The sequence below is a fragment of the Syzygium oleosum genome, unplaced genomic scaffold, assembly GCF_021117445.2.
Source record: "Syzygium oleosum isolate NSW1041296 unplaced genomic scaffold, Sole_v2.1 Sole_v2.10, whole genome shotgun sequence".
NCBI classification, from domain to species: Eukaryota; Viridiplantae; Streptophyta; class Magnoliopsida; order Myrtales; family Myrtaceae; genus Syzygium; species Syzygium oleosum.
Window position 1 is genome coordinate 7218331 of NW_026607494.1, and position 15567 is coordinate 7233897.

General features: G+C 44.9%; 4 protein-coding genes across 5 annotated transcripts; 3 read left to right on the forward strand and 1 right to left on the reverse strand.

Annotated features, from left to right (window-relative positions):
- The first annotated feature begins 176 nt into the window (after nucleotides 1-176).
- On the forward strand, nucleotides 177-3375 carry LOC115685865 (uncharacterized). Its single transcript, XM_056315130.1, has one exon. The coding sequence runs from the start codon at nucleotides 2598-2600 to the stop codon at nucleotides 3231-3233; it is 636 nt and encodes a 211-aa protein (XP_056171105.1). The 5' UTR covers nucleotides 177-2597; the 3' UTR covers nucleotides 3234-3375.
- Nucleotides 3376-4021: 646 nt separating this feature from the next.
- Nucleotides 4022-5762, reverse strand: LOC115685864 (cyclin-dependent protein kinase inhibitor SMR11-like). Of its 2 annotated transcripts, none has more exons than XM_056315129.1 (2): nucleotides 5393-5762; nucleotides 4022-5025 (listed from the first exon to the last, which is right to left on the reverse strand). In XM_056315129.1, exon 2 carries the CDS (start codon nucleotides 4991-4993, stop codon nucleotides 4262-4264), a length of 732 nt encoding a protein of 243 aa, XP_056171104.1. In that variant the 5' UTR covers nucleotides 4994-5025; nucleotides 5393-5762; the 3' UTR covers nucleotides 4022-4261. The 2 variants fall into 2 exon arrangements, with proteins under 2 accessions (XP_056171104.1, XP_056171103.1); XM_056315128.1 differs by having other exon boundaries at nucleotides 4022-5022; nucleotides 5393-5761.
- Nucleotides 5763-7756: 1994 nt separating this feature from the next.
- On the forward strand, nucleotides 7757-8691 carry LOC115685751 (calcium-binding protein CML42-like). Its single transcript, XM_030610855.2, has one exon. The coding sequence runs from the start codon at nucleotides 7833-7835 to the stop codon at nucleotides 8430-8432; it is 600 nt and encodes a 199-aa protein (XP_030466715.1). The 5' UTR covers nucleotides 7757-7832; the 3' UTR covers nucleotides 8433-8691.
- Nucleotides 8692-11772: 3081 nt separating this feature from the next.
- On the forward strand, nucleotides 11773-15190 carry LOC115685755 (cytochrome P450 714A1-like). The gene is made up of 5 exons (XM_030610859.2): nucleotides 11773-12348; nucleotides 13277-13503; nucleotides 13655-13905; nucleotides 13994-14381; nucleotides 14618-15190. Exons 1-5 carry the CDS (start codon nucleotides 12060-12062, stop codon nucleotides 15041-15043), a joined length of 1581 nt encoding a protein of 526 aa, XP_030466719.2. The 5' UTR covers nucleotides 11773-12059; the 3' UTR covers nucleotides 15044-15190.
- Nucleotides 15191-15567: the final 377 nt, after the last annotated feature.

The window sequence follows — 15567 nt, forward strand, 5'->3', positions numbered from 1 at the left end:
GAAACTGACTTATTTTATAGAGTGCAAAGCGATGAGACCGGGGTGATAATCTATGAACATGTCCTAGATTGAAACTTGCAGCTCTGTCCAGCTAGACCATGAAAATATATGTATTCAAGTGTTTGACATTAAATGCTTATTTTGTCAGTCAAAGGTGTTGTTAAACCATGAATCTTTTTTGTTATTCCATTGATTGCTGTCAACAGTTTTTTAAAGGAGTTGACACCTCACAAGCACAAGCTTTATTCTTACGTATCTTACTAGTTTCATTCCTAAAACCAATAAAACAAATATAGTTCATTGACTAGTTGCTATAGCAGGGCATTGTCACAGTTGACATCCCACATCAATAAGCATCCCTTTTAATCTTGAACTTGATTCTTATATTTGGCATCCCACTTTGATAAGCACCTCTTATATTGAGCTTTTCTAGCAAAAGAGCTCATCATTGTTTTGGCTTCATCTTCGTGAATCGACAGTGCTCTGGTGGGATTTGATGAAATTTAGGCACTCTATTTTTCACAGCATGTTTTTAGTCAAAGTAGCTGTTGCCATATTTCTTTGCCTTTGTTGGGTTATGGAACTTAGGATCTAGATGCCATTTCTCAGTTGTCTTGGTTGGTATCTGCTGGTATATATGATCTGTCCTTGCTGCAAAGAATTGCAAGTTTGCGCATTGCCTGCGTGATAAGAAGTAAGAACCTCCTGCAAGCTCTTGGAGGAAGTAGAATTTTATCTCTGAACCAGTAGTTGATGTAGAAGATGACTGAGTTTTTTGTGTTGGTCATTACCATTTTGTTTTTTGGTTGGCCCTATTTTTGCATTAAACTCGATCTAGAGTCCTATCTGGCGAGTGACTTTGCATGTTTGATTGATCCTGGGATGTCTTGATTGCGGAATGTATACACTTGTTGGACTTGTTGTTGGCTCTATAGAATGCCCAGTGAAATTTTTCTTGTCCATGTAAAGGTGATCTACACATATCCAGTTACTGAAGAGTGTGCAGCACTAGTAAATTTTAACGCCGTTCAAAATGTGCATATAAAATGGTTTCTTGTCTTAATGGAGCACTACTTCCCCTAAAAGAACGGCTTGGTAAATCTAAAGTTATCGTGCATGTCAAACTCCAGTAGAATTCGAGTCCTTGTGAATCGTACAGGTGGTAAAGAAAACAACTATGCGTCAATGAAATTTAACTAGATCAAAGTACAAACAAATGGTTTTGCACGCAACTTCTATAGGTCCCGTGTTTGCTTATAATGGTGTTGTGGGCTTTTGCTAAGTTTCTCCAGCAAATTCGGGCATCTGTCTATTGCCTTCGTAGCAAGTAATTTTGAAAGCCAAGGGCTATTTGTTAGATGATGATTGTAGTTTTTCTTATTACAGAAAAAGTGTGAATGCTGCAACTTAGAAACAGCTTTTAGGATGATGTATTTTTTTTCTCCCTGACTGCTCGCCAAGACAGCTTTTAGGATGATTCAGTTGTCCGGTCCTGCTCTGTCTTGCCTGTCCTGTCTTACTATAACGAAGCCAGCATAAGCACCATCAAGTGAAGGGGACGCATGACCAAGATAAACTCTGAAGTTGCTTGTTTAGTGCCATTCGTTGATGATTATCAGAAACTCACTGGAAATCAAGTTTGACAGCAGTACTTGCATGGTGAGTACTGCTTATAAAGCGTTAATGGGCAAGCCTAAGAATGAGAGAGTGACTGTGCTGATCATGGGAGAAATTTTTCATGTGATTGAGTCCAAAGTCTATTACGAATAGGATGAATACGTGCAGATTCTGATGAAGACATTGCACTGCGTGTGATAAAGGCTCCGATTCGTCTTCCATCTTATTCTTCCAGAAATTTCGTTTTTAGGCATCATGAGAGCTAGTCGAACTCCGCTCGTGTAGTGTCAAGTCTCCCTGTTTGCAGACAAGCCCGTGACCTCCTTGATGGATTGCCTTTCATTTTGCTTCTATATAAGCTCACTTGACTAGCTCCCTTTGTCGGCCTTGATCCACTGACTTTAGTCAAGCTCAAACAATTACTCAAATCACAGAGTGCTTTGTGGGATATCAATGAGGCCGTGTTTGAATATTAAATTGTAAGAGGGATAAATCATTAGATCCACCGCCAGGTTAACGAAATTTTTACTCATTATTGGATGATGAAACATCTACATTTTGTCAATATCAAACTGCGCTTTTGTGAGAGCGTTGAATTATCAAGCTACGCTTCCCCGATCATACATGTAAGGGCTATGGCTACGTCCATCTCTTTGCTGTCACCTACTTCCATAGCCCACGGCCATCGACAAGCAACCTATTGCCGGGTCTATTTTGTATTCCTGAAACATGTTTCTCATACATACAGAGCATGTTATGTAACAGTTGGTAGGTGTGATCCAGTGCATTAAAAGTTTCAACCTCCCACCGCTCCATGAAAACCTCTCTTCATGCGTATGCATGTGCATTGTCCCTTGTCATTCTCTTTATATCTCCTTCATCTCTCTGCCTCAGGTTGTTTTCTGTTGTCGTTTCAACTCCCAACCTCTCGCTCTCTCTCTCTCTCTCTCTCGCGAGCGACGAACACTTATGAATGAGCCATGAACACTGAAAAGAACGACCAAGCTTTCGCCGCCGAAGGCCAAAACTCCATCAGAGGACGACGTTGCCTCGTATTCCTCCTCACAGCGCCTCTCCTCCTCCTCTTCCTCCTCTCCGTCATCTCTCTCGTGCTCTCCCTCACCCTTCTCAAGCCGAGAGACCCCACGACCCGCCTCGTCTCTGCCACCCTCAATGGCATCTCCCCGCAAGTCACCTTATTTCCTGTCCTCAAGGTCGAGCTCAATGTCACCCTCAACCTCATCCTCCTCGTCCACAACCGCAACCACTTCGGCTTCAGGCATGGGCCCGGCAAGAGCATCATCTTGTACAGAGGCGGACAAGTCAGTGAGGCGGACCTGCTTTCAGGGGAGATCCCCGCAAGGAAGTCGGCAGAGATGCCGTGCAGGCTGATGCTGGAGGTGGACAGAGTGGTGGCGGAGGATGTGGCACCGCTGGTGAGGGATGTTTTGGGTGGGGAAGTCGTGGTCGAGAGCAGGACGAGGATCCCGGGGAGGGTGAGGCTATGGAACGTGTTGCAGAGGCAAGTGGTGGCAACGTCAGAGTGCCGGTACACGATTGGAGTGCCGGCAATGACTATTCTGAGCCAGGATTGCAAGTACGAGACCAAGTTTTGACTTTGTAAGAGCAAGAGTTCTTGTCTGAACGGATTAGTATATACCTCAGGCAAGAGGTTCATTCGAACGTGAGACGCTAAAAGACCATGTAGTCAAATTTAACATACTTCCAATGTGTCACTTATTGCGATTCCCTAAGAAATAGAGGATCCTCATCTGTAAAATCCGTCAAGTTATCATGCATCATACAAATTAAATACATATCAAAACGGAAGGACCTAAGCTGGATAGTCACTTAAATGCACATTTAAACACAGTTCCTACACAATTTCGACAAGATCGATTTTGTCCACCGTATCATCTACAGACTATAATGAGTCATACGCATCGTATCTCATTGTGTTTGGTTTCATACGTCATGTCGGCAGTTTTACAATAAAAGATTAGGAATAGCATGTTAGCTCTTCTGTCCCACATTCGAACTGCTTCCTGAAGCAAAACCTGACCTTTTAGAACTAGTCACTGCTCTTGACATTAGAAACAGAGGGGGCTTTCAACAGAGTCCAGAGGGGAGGCACATGCCATTGTTCATTATCCATTTAGTAATATGGAACCCGTAACTTCTGCAAAGTCACACAATTTCGCTAACCAAACAAGACGCTTTTCCAAAGCAATATCCATGCGGAAAGCTCTATACCCAATTAAATAATAACACGACAACATTAAAAGCTGGTAAATTTGGGTATGATATCAATTCATCCACTGGCGATCAGCAACAATGGGCACTTTTTTTTTCCAGACTAAAATGCTTATAATGATGGTCGCTGAAGAAAGATTACACCGCAATATACTTCAATGAAAAAGGCAAGTTTGCCAGAATGCAATGCCAAGAACACGAGTTAACTGTACAAGTTAAGCAGCATAAGCATGGTGGGCAAAGAGTAACACAGACTTGTTATTTGATTTCGACATATTCCTAGAACAAAAAGCTACTGGAAAAGCTAACAGATTAGAGTTTATAAATCAGCACATTTACTTGATAAAGTCAGTACCACTGTTAAGTCGAGCCTGCGTGAGCCGGATGGTGATCAAAACAGAAGCTTTCTGCACGTGCCCAAACTGGTATTCCTCGACACCATTGAAGACTTCATGGGAGCGCCGGGGCATGTCTCAGCAACGCCATTCAAAAGGGGCAGCGAATGAGGAGTCTTGCATTTAGAGAAATCCCAGTCTGAAATGCTAGCGGAAACTTCTTCCATCCGATTCGCGATAACAACTTCCAAGATAATATTGTACACCGAATCAACAATCTCTTTGTCGGATGGAGCGCTCGAACAGTTCATGTCAATTCGATCTTCCGAGCTACTAGCAAAGCCCCCGAATTTGAGGCGGCGCGCGACGCTGCTTTTCCATTCATCAAGGCGCTTATCGCATCGGGGTGCCAGCAACAAATCTTCCGGACCAGGTGCAAACGGGTCAAAGACGCTGTGTTTAGGCGTGTGAGGGCTACTGGTCTGATCGACACGAGCAAGCGCTTGATCATCGTTTTCCCTCGAGGAATCGAGGACATCTACTTCCAACATCATCTCCGGCAGAGTGAGGGGGGATTTGAGGCTCACAAAAGTGTCCCCATCCTCTCTGTCCGTATCGGGAGTATTCGGCCCAAGATTATCTCGATCTTCCTCGCCGATGGCAGCAATTTGCTCCAAGATCTGCTTCTTAGCATCGATAACTCTTAAAAGATGGAACCTTTTCACAGGCTCTGCACACGTGAAGTCTCCACAGTCCCCAGCTAAATCCGCAGTTCCTCCAGAACCCATATAAACCCCAGAACGGAAGTAAACAATCGCTGCTAAAAGCACAAAAACAAAGGGTCGCATTAGCTCAACACCCAAAGCGCTCTAGTCCTGGAACACCAACACACAGAAACCCACAAATTGCTTCCGCCGGTACGAAAACCCTAGTCCTCTCCTTCCCCCGTAAAAGAATCGATCGCGACAGAGACACCCACCAAATTCAAAAAATGCAAGAAAACAGTTCTCGCAAGAAACCATCGACCCGCAACGAGAAAAATCGAACCCCGCGAGCAAAAAGAGGAACTTTTCGGAACTGGGTATCAAAGGTCGAAGCTTCGCGAACCCAAAACAAACCAGAGAAAACGACAAGTAATCCCCACGGATGTAGCAAAACGAGGAGACACAAATTTAAGGAAGACGCACCTCGTTCTCTCGCAGGAACTCGACCGGGACCGAGAGGGTTCGTGGGGGATCGTCTTCTTGGAGTTCTTGTGGGAGTTTCGAAGCAGTGGAGCGGCGAGTGGCGAACCCGACGACGGCCAGCCAAGTGAGACAAAAGAGGTCGAAACCGGAAGAGGGCCGCTTTCCTCCTGCTCTGTCGTTTCAGCAGCAGTAGGGAGGGAGGAGGAGAAAACGGACACGGCGTGCCTTCCTGGTCGCTCGCGCCTCATCCGCCGTCGGATCCCGAATTCCCCTCGGACCGATTGACGGTGGCGATGATGACGACGACCGAGAGGAGGGAGGGGGGTCCCACCATTTCCAGAGATTTCGCACGCTGCAGCCACAAAGACCTTCGACGCGTTCCTTGGCTTTATTTTCTGCCGGGTTCGGAGAAATTTCAGAAATCGCGTCTTCCTCTTTTGGGTTCTCGGAAAGATCGGATGACGGTGATGCGTTGCCGATGACTCGTTGCTTATTCGGACCGAAAGCTTCCGTGGTCCGCGCCACGCCATCGAATAACGAGTGGCGTGCTAAACGGAAAGATTGTGAAATTGCGATTAAGTAACCATCCGACGTCTACTCGGGATGAGCATAGTTTCAGGGTGGTTACGGAAATTGGAGAACCGGTGGGGTGAGGTATACAAGGTAGGTTTCAGATTTCAGAAATTGGAGGACCAGCTTCGACATGTAGGAAGTGGAACCTGGAACTTGGAACAAGGTTTTGTATTTTTATTGTTTTATGTTTTCGCCCAATTACGCGGTATTTCATGGCGTCTGTGTGTATTGTAGAGCTACTGGTTCGAGATTTCATTTCTGGCGATATCCATGATTGAAGCTTTTACTTTATTAATATTTTCATATTCCTTGTATATCTAAATATGAGTTGTGATCAGTAGATTATAACGGCAAATGTTAATCACTAGAGGTGGTGATTTACGGCAGTTATTCAATAATAAGTACACGTGGAACTTGAGTAGATCCTGAAAATTGTAATAGCGTAGGTTTCACATTTCAAAATATGTGGAGTAGGTTCCGGATTTCAAAAATTTGGAAACCAGTTCCGACGGATAGGTTTCATGCTCCAGGTGGAACATAGACCGATTTTGGAACCACTCTCTCTTAATATCCAATTCTGAATTTCGAGTGAACATAGTAAATATCAGACTCGATCATGAGCCCAGCGCCCCGCTTAGACCCATGAGGACATAGAGACTTTTTTCGAGTAGGCTTGAATAAAGGCGTTTCGCGAGAAAGCCCGGCTGGACTCGATTAGGCCCGAGCGAAAGTGGCCCCCGGGTTCGAAGATCCGTGTGCGCGAATTTTATCATGACGAGCTCGGGAAAGTTTAGTATTGACCTTAAGATCCGGTCCGAGCCCGCTCAATGATCAACTATATAATAGCGGATAACTTAAATTAAACAGCCTACGGAAGGCGTGGGCCTCCCTATACTAGAGGTGCTGAGAGAAAGCAGCTGCGGTTTGTCACGCCTCGTCGCTTTTGCACATGAAATTACAGTGATTTCTCTCCTTTCCTAGATGGCATCATCATTGTCCTCACTTTCAAAAGGGCAACAAAGCCAACGCTTACGACGGTTCTTGTTGGGCCCGCCCCCACCACCACTCGAACATCTTTCCTTACGATTTTGCAGAAGTCCTTCGCCTTCACGTCTTCGGTTTTTTTCTCCTTTCACATTACCCCCAACTTTCTTGTTCTCCCGTACATGAGACGAGCCCACGTTTGCACGACACGCCCCGTTCAGTTAACGTCCCGAATTGACGGGAGTCGACAACTTGGGCGGACGACCACGCTTCGAAAACGGGATTCTCTTTAATTGCGCGCCTAGGCAATGGTCAGTCAAATGGAGGGAGCTTGATTGGGTCAACGAGCCGCGGCCGTGGAACGTTGGCTAACTCATATCAAAGGGAGAGATATTTGGGCGTACGTTCGTACCCGATGGGAATCGGAATAAGGAGAATTTGAAGCGATCGAATCTTTGTCGAGATAACCCTTCTAGCATTCAAAACAAATTTGCATCGAATGCTACACAATAGCGGCGGGAAATCCTTTAGCGCTCGCAGTGAGTCCAAATCCACGTGCGCGCTAGATCGAGCGAGAGTCCACATGGGTCCCGATCGCGTCTAGGATCATCGGGGCCCCCACGGATCGACATCCGAATCGAACTTTCGGAGAGGAAGAAAGAAAGGGGAGCCCCAACACGACGACTTAAAGCGGAGGAGAAACGACAGCGAAAAGCGAGTTTGCCTTTGTGGTTCCAGGAAATGAAGAAGAGAGGAGGAAGGGTCAAACGCGCGGTAGTCGTTCCGCGCACATGCCCATAAAAGCGATCATGCACAGAGAGAAAAGAATCCCATCGTCCATACGCCATCGTTCTCCCCCTCTGAAGAAAACCGAGCCCCGAACATGGAGGTTGCTGCTCCGGCGACTCGGACCAACGGCTCCTCGCCTTCCCGCCGCCCGGCGCTCGGCGCCAAGTCGGCCTCCTTCCGCCTCCACTCCCCGAGCCTCAACTCCCTCCGCCTCCGCCGCATCTTCGACCTCTTCGACAAGAACGGCGACGGCCTCATCACCCCGAAGGAGCTCTCCCAGGCCCTCGCCCTCCTCGGCCTCGACGCCGACCTCTCCGACCTCGAGTCCATCCTCCGCGCCCACATCAAGCCCGGGAGCGACGGCCTCCGGTTCGAGGACTTCGTCGCCCTGCACCAGTCCATCGACGAGGCCTTCTTCGGCGGCGGAGGAGACGAGGCCGCGGCCGAGGCGGGGTCGCCGTCGCGGGAGGAGGCGGACCTGACCGAGGCGTTCAAGGTGTTCGACGAGGACGGCGACGGGTTCATCTGCGCCCGGGAGCTGCAGGCGGTGCTGGCCAAGCTGGGGATGCCGGAGGGGGAGGAGATGGGGCGGGTCGAGCGGATGATCACCACCGTCGACCGGAACGACGACGGCCGCGTCGACTTCTTCGAGTTCAAGGACATGATGCGGAGCGTCCTGGTCAAGAGCTCTTGAGCCTCCGTAGAAAATTTCTCCATTAGTCATCATCGCAGACGAGCTGCGATCGTCGTCGTCTTTCACTTTGTAATAAAATTCCTCCGCCTATAATAATCGTTCCAATGTACCAACGTTTGATCTTCGATCGTGAAAAACTTGCTGGACCAGACAGGTACGTCGGATCGCTCGCGAGTCCTGATGCTTGTTTCTTGATCTTTCCATGGTTACCCACGTTGAATTCTCTCCCTATTTTCTTAGTACTGTTCTTATTTCATCAGCGATTCTTATTAGTCCTTCTGGAAGAGCATATTCATGCGTTGATTAGAAATGTGCTTTTGAAGAGTAGAGAGATCCGTGGAGAATACAAAAAGAAATCGTTGACCGAACGGCCTTTTGACCGGCGGTCGAGCTCGTGGAAAATTAATGCGGTGCATTGAATGATTCCGACGCAAGTCGATGGCTGTCGCTTTCGCTAAACCACCGTGGAAGGTGAAGAAAGTGGGGAGAGAGTGGAAATAGCTACATTTTGTTGATAGATGATGAATCACGTAATATCCTCTTTTGGGTAATTTTAGTTTTGAGAATTTCCATACACTATAGTTTGATCATAGTTTAGTAGGGGTAATCAGTTTTGGGGTGGATCAGTTTCCACCAAGAATTGGACTAGGCCGGCTCGGTTCCTAGTTTGTGGAACCGGTCCGGTTTAGTTCTAGGATCAATTCGAAACGGTTGATTTCTTTCTTTCTTTTTTTCGGTTTCTTCTATTTTTTATAAGTGGGAGTTTCCAAACATTAAAAGAGAAAAAAAAAATTCTATTTAGGGTTTGCTTTAAAATAAAAAATAAGAAAAAATCTTGATTGGTTTGAGGAGTACAGTCCAATTCCTTATATGGAACTGGTCCCCTCGGGGACCACCCGGAAATGACAGGTTCGGTCTGGTCCAGTCTGGTTTTCAAGTACTTCTATAGTCTAGGAGTTACATAACTTCTGACTGAAAAAATACCAAACGTGATCGAGAGAACCCCCAAAATTGCTCTCCAGAATATTACCTACCTTCATGTTCGAAAAAGCAATCACGAAAATAAGCAGAACGTTGTTTTGTGCAAGCACCAGTCCCGACTAGTTCCGCAAGCCGCGCCATATGCCGCATAAGCATTTCCGCTAGAAAAATGGAATAATGGATGTGTTCGTCTCTCGAGCAAAAGTCGGTGGTCTTTTTCGTTTTTTTGTTCGTTTGAAACGTGGTGTGTTTATGGTCAACAAGTTGGTGCTCGAGGCAACACGAGGCCCATCCGTGTCCGCTCAATTCTCCACGAATTTGATGAATTCCGAGGACCACAGAAGAAACCCACCACTTTTCTCACTCCTTAGGCCTAATCCAATCGGCCAAGCCTAGTCCTTTGAGTCAAAAAACCTAGGGTTGGAGATTCCTATAAGGACAACCTTTGACAATGCCTTGGTTTTTCTGCAAATTAAGAAGGGTAAATAAAAATTGGTAACAAATAAGAAAATTTGGTTACTAAAAAGAAATAAGTTTATCGAGTAACTCAAATTAAAGTTGATAACAAAGAATTGGCCAATAGCTTAATTAGAGAAAAAGGTCAATAAATCACTCTGATTAAGATCGGTAATTTCTAAAACGGTTGGTAAATTCGAAGTGCTGCTGAGAAATGCAAACAAAGCCTATAAATAATAGGGTTTTCTAAATTAAAATATCAAATGAACGTGGGTAAGTTATTCAAATTAAAGCTGGTAATGCAGTACTAGTCGATAATTTGATGGGACAAAAGTTGGCAAGTCAAGGTAATTTAGGTCGATAATCTCTAAAAATAAAAAAGTTAATAAATGTAATGAGTCACTAATCAAGACTGATAAAAGTCGGTAACTCGATAGAAAAGCTGATAAAATAAAACAAAGTCATGCAAATGGTGGCTAATATATAAAATCAAAGTTGCGAATCTAAAAATAATTGGCAATTCGATACAATAAAAGTTGGTAAAGCCGCTCTAATCTAGAAAGATCTCCTTTTTAGAACTTCGAAAACTTCATCCTGGCCCCGGAAAAGTGACCGACCAAGGGCCTTTGGACAAATGAAAGAAAGGGTAGTTGGCAAATTCGAAACATTAACAAGTTAAGTAAATATAAGTTGGTAATTCAACACAAAAATTGCTAATTTGCAAACTATATTGGTAGTTATATATGTAAAAGGTATTGGCCAAAAAAAAATCCTTAGCCGTTCAAGGAAAAAGAGAATTTTTGAGAGTATTTTATAGTACTTGATAATGTTTTGGGGTTGTCCACTAATTGCGCCGAAGGATTCGGTCGGTACGGTCGATTTCTGGGAAATACAAATTTAAACTAGAGGATCCAAATTTTGCACTATACGAACACGACTCGATACCAACAAAATTCATTATATATCGTTTAACTAATATTTGGCCATTTAATTGGACTTGCCTAGCCCAATGGCTAAAGTACAAAGGGTGCACTACTCACACACATCATACACAATGCAAGTTTCGCGCACCTTCCTCGGTCCACTTCTCCGGGCATGTCAATTTCCGCGCACCTCGATTGGCTCCACCTCTCTTGGCATTTTTTAAAAAGTCCGCTTCTCCACGTCGGCCACGGCCTGGTGCATTCAGAATTTTACTTTTGTTTTCCAACTAGACTCGATTCCAAGACTATATATAATAGAAATATGGCTTAATTCCCTTAGAAAACCCCACGACCTTAAATCCAATCCCAATTCTGTTCCGAATTTTTTTATATCTCAGAAAAAAAAAAAGACCTCCCAAACTTTAGGTCAAGTCATAAATCTGCCCCGATTTTTTTTTCTAAAATAAACCACAAATTTTCAATATATTCTTAAATCTACCCCGTGGTCTAGTCTCAACTTGACATAGCATTTCCACATCGATTAATTCACATAAGCAAGGTGACGTAAAAAATTATCTCCAAAATGAAATTGTTCTACGATATGAAAATTAGGGACGATTAATAGCGATTTTTTGACAGAGGACTAATTGGGGCAAATTTGAGACTGCAGTGAAAATTGGTGATTTTTTTCTTAGAAAAAAAATATTTCAAGGTATATTTGGGACTGAATCTAAATTTTAGGGTTTTTTTTTTAGATAAAAAAAAAGTTCACTGGGATTAGATCTAAAGTTGGGGGGTTTTTAGGGAATTAGGCCATAGAGAAGCAAAACTTTCTTGGTCAATCCAAAATCTCATGGGTTATCCTTTTAGAAGATTAAAAATTAATGATGTTTATGCATTTTAAATGGTCCAAAATTTGCTGGCAACAGAGCATCCTTTCGCTTTCCAAGGATACTACAGACGACTGGTGAAGAGACGGGATCCTCTCGGCCGGGCATTCCCGGGACGGTGTATGCCAACAAAAATAGTAAGATATTTCAGGCATTGCCTGCTTTCCTAGCATGTGATGGACCAAACCCTTCATTAATTAAGATAAATGCTCACCAAACCCTTTCTTAATTAAGAGAAATGTAAGACTTGGATACTAAGTGACGTATCAGACCGTTTTTGGCTGTTATATAAGACTCACTTGTAAAGCAAAAGCCATTCATCATCAATTGCTGCCCATAGAGAGAGAGAGAGAGAGCGAGAGAGAGAGAGAGAGAGAATGAGACGACTCTTCCTGGTGGAGATATGTTGGTCCTTTGGGGTGATGATTGTATGCAGTTTCGTGCTTCATCTGTGCAACATACTGTGGCTGAATCACAGAAGGCTGAGAAGGAAGCTCTCGGAGCAAGGCATAACCGGACCGCCGCCGCGCCTTTTCCACGGCAACATTGCCGAGATGCGAAGCATCGCGACCCGGTGCGAGCCTGAGCCGCTCCCTAGAGGCCGAGTCTCTCACGACTGGGCTCACTCCATCTTCCCGTATCTCCACCACTGGGCTCTCCGCTACGGTAATGCCTCTTCGTTCTTCTTCTCCTACTTTTAGGGAAGAACTAATGCATACTTTTATTTTGCAAGTCACGGGCCCTTGTTATTTTCTGCGCCGTTGGATCCTGGATTTGTTTCTGTCAGAACGATTTGGTATAGCGTTATCTTCTCCGCAGACCGGAGTGCGTTTTCTTGTGAAATGTAGCTTGTTGTATGTTACTGCAAGTCCGTGAGATGAGATGGCTCCTGTCTGAAACAAATTGGCTAGACTGATGAGATCCGATAATTCACGTGATCATGAGTTGCGTTGTCCTCAAATCGACACTACATCTTCCTTGGCATGCTCAGCAGTCGAAGCACTGCCACAACGACAATAAGCTTAGTATCACTCAATGTAGCAATCACCCAGTCGACTATTGACCATACAAAGATAGGTGATCTAGAGAGCCATGTAACTTTTAATTAACTGTTTGACCGCGCTTAATTTATCTACAAGCTCGAGGTATAGATAGGTTGATCACGATCTGGCATGATTCAACATGGGTATCAGACAAGATATTATCCCTGAATTCGTCGCCATGTCGATTAAGTTTCTCACTCCCTTGCTTCGAAGCAACCATGTCCTGTTGTTCCAACCCTCGAGCGTTCGCTTTAGCCTTAAAATTATGTCGAACGAAGTCGCTGCTCTATAACACGAGTATCAATAGATCACTTGAAGGTCCTTAGTTCTTTTAATGATCACTGCATATCAGGAAACTCTTGATCTTGATAATATAGATGGCCATATTCATTGGCTAGTGAATTTTCAGATAACATTGATGTAATAGATGACTTCGATAAGTGATCCCACATGAATTTTCCCTAACATGCCATAGTGTCCGCTCTGATGAATTCAGAGGACGGCCTGAAGCTTGTTCCATCTCGGATTTATGTACTGGTTTTTCTATGCAGGCTCGCTGTATATGTACTCGACGAGGCAGAAGCTGAACTTGTACATGAATAGGCCGGATTTAGTTAAGTTTTTGAACTTACATAAGCCTTTGGATTTGGATAAGCCCTCGACCATAGTAAAGACGCCGAATCCTTTATTCGGCAAGGGCATTATGAGGGTCACCGGGCAAAATTGGACTTCTCAGAGAAAACTAATTGCTCCCCAATTCTTCCTCGACAAAGTTAAGGTAAAAAGATATTGACGTGAACTCGATCTGTTCAGTTGGTATAAATGGGGATTTGGTAGTACTTCGATGTTCAACTGTATTGTTTGACGATCATATAGCACAAAAATGTGTTTACTGCTGCAACGTGAAACGGGAGATGGTTTGTATGCAGGGCATGATGGATTTGATGGTGGACTCGGCCATGACAATGATCGAGAAATGGGAAAGTATGATTTTACAGAGCAACGGGACAGTGGCCGACATGTATATAACTGAAGACTTGAACAGTCTGTCCGCCAATGTCATCGCAAGGGCATGTTTTGGCAGTTCTTACTCGGAAGGTAAGCAGATTTTCGCCAAACTGAGGACCCTTCAGCATGCCTTAGCAAAACCCGATCGGTTGTTCGGATTCCACAATCTTCGGTAGGTAGTTCTCTTGATGTTTGGTCTCCGTGTACTAAACGGATTAATTATAGTGGTAAAGGATTTTCCCTTTTACGGCGTGCTCTAGATTTCTCCCTTCCAAGGCGAATAGAAACTTATGGAGGATAGGGGAAGAGGTCGACTTGCTGATACTGAAGATGGTTAGAGCTCGCCAGGAAGAAAACCGGAAGGCTCTAAAGCCCGAGAAGGACCTGTTGCAAATGATCCTTGAGAGTGCTGATGTCGACGGCGCCATGAATGAGAAAGCATGCGATAGTTTTGTCGTAGACAGTTGCAAGAATATCTACTTTGCAGGTCATGAGACGACAGCTACGACCATCTCCTGGAGTTTGATGCTGCTCGCAGTGCACCCCGAGTGGCAGGACCGCATTCGTGCTGAGATCTTGGAATTCTGCGGAGTTCGACTTTGTCATCGTGGTTCCCTAGACTTTGATACTCTTCGGAAGCTTAAAGTCGTAAGTGTTTTCGGCTTTTAGACATCACGAGGGCTTGGCCTACCGGTCTGGGAACCTTGCAGGAACTCAAATCAGAGGATCAGTTCTATACTTTCGATTTGAAAACCTCTTACACGTTAAATTACTGCAATCTTAAAGATTGAATACCGTCGCCCTAATAGTCAATCATTGGTCCTTCCTCGCGGCATTATCTCGACTCTTACAGCTCATTTCTCCTGGTGAATTTTGTTATGCAGCTAACCATGGTGATTCATGAGACATTGCGCCTCTATTGCCCCGGGATCATACTGGTGAAAGAAACCATGACAGATATCAAGCTGGGAGAGATCAACGTGCCCAAAGGCGTCATCCTCTGGACATCGATCCCCGCGCTGCACCGGGACCCTGAGAACTGGGGTCCGGACGCCAACGAGTTCAAGCCGGAGAGGTTCAAGAACGGGGTGTCCGAGGCTTGCAAGCATCCTCAGGCGTATGTGCCGTTCGGGTACGGGAGCAGATTGTGCCTGGGACAGACTTTCGCGATGATGGAGATGAAGATCGTCCTCGCCCTCGTCCTGTCCCGGTTCTCGTTCGCGCTGTCTCCTGAATATCGACACTCCCCGGTTTTCAGGATGGTGTTGGTGCCGGAACACGGGATGAGACTCGTCGTGAGGAAAATCTAAATGGCCACGGATTGAGGTTGTCCCCAAATACTAAATCCGAGGATGTAAATGGCGTATAAGCAGTAGCACTGTACTTCTCAGAGATTTTGTGATTCTTGACAGTTCCTAGGACCGAGTTGGATTTGGTATCGAGTGACTTTGCATTTAGATTCCCTGTACCTTTATGGCCCGGTCAGAACCAAGATGATAGCCACTTCAACAGGACATTATAGAAGAAATTCCCTCTCTGTTTTTCTTTCAAAAGAGGAAGATTCATATGAAACGGGACATGATTCGGGGAATTATTTATACTGAAATAAATACTACACAAACGTGAAAAATAATTCATGGGCTAATCACCGGAGGTTGTCTCCATTTGTGCTTGTGAGACTCCTGCGATATCCGCCGTACATTTTCGAGTTCATTTGCACTGATATGCAATTCCTATCAAATAATGGACAGTATACGACATGAAAATCTCCAACTTTATCACCGGAATTGACCAAACAATGGAGAAGATATGGCAAATCCCCGTATTTCATATA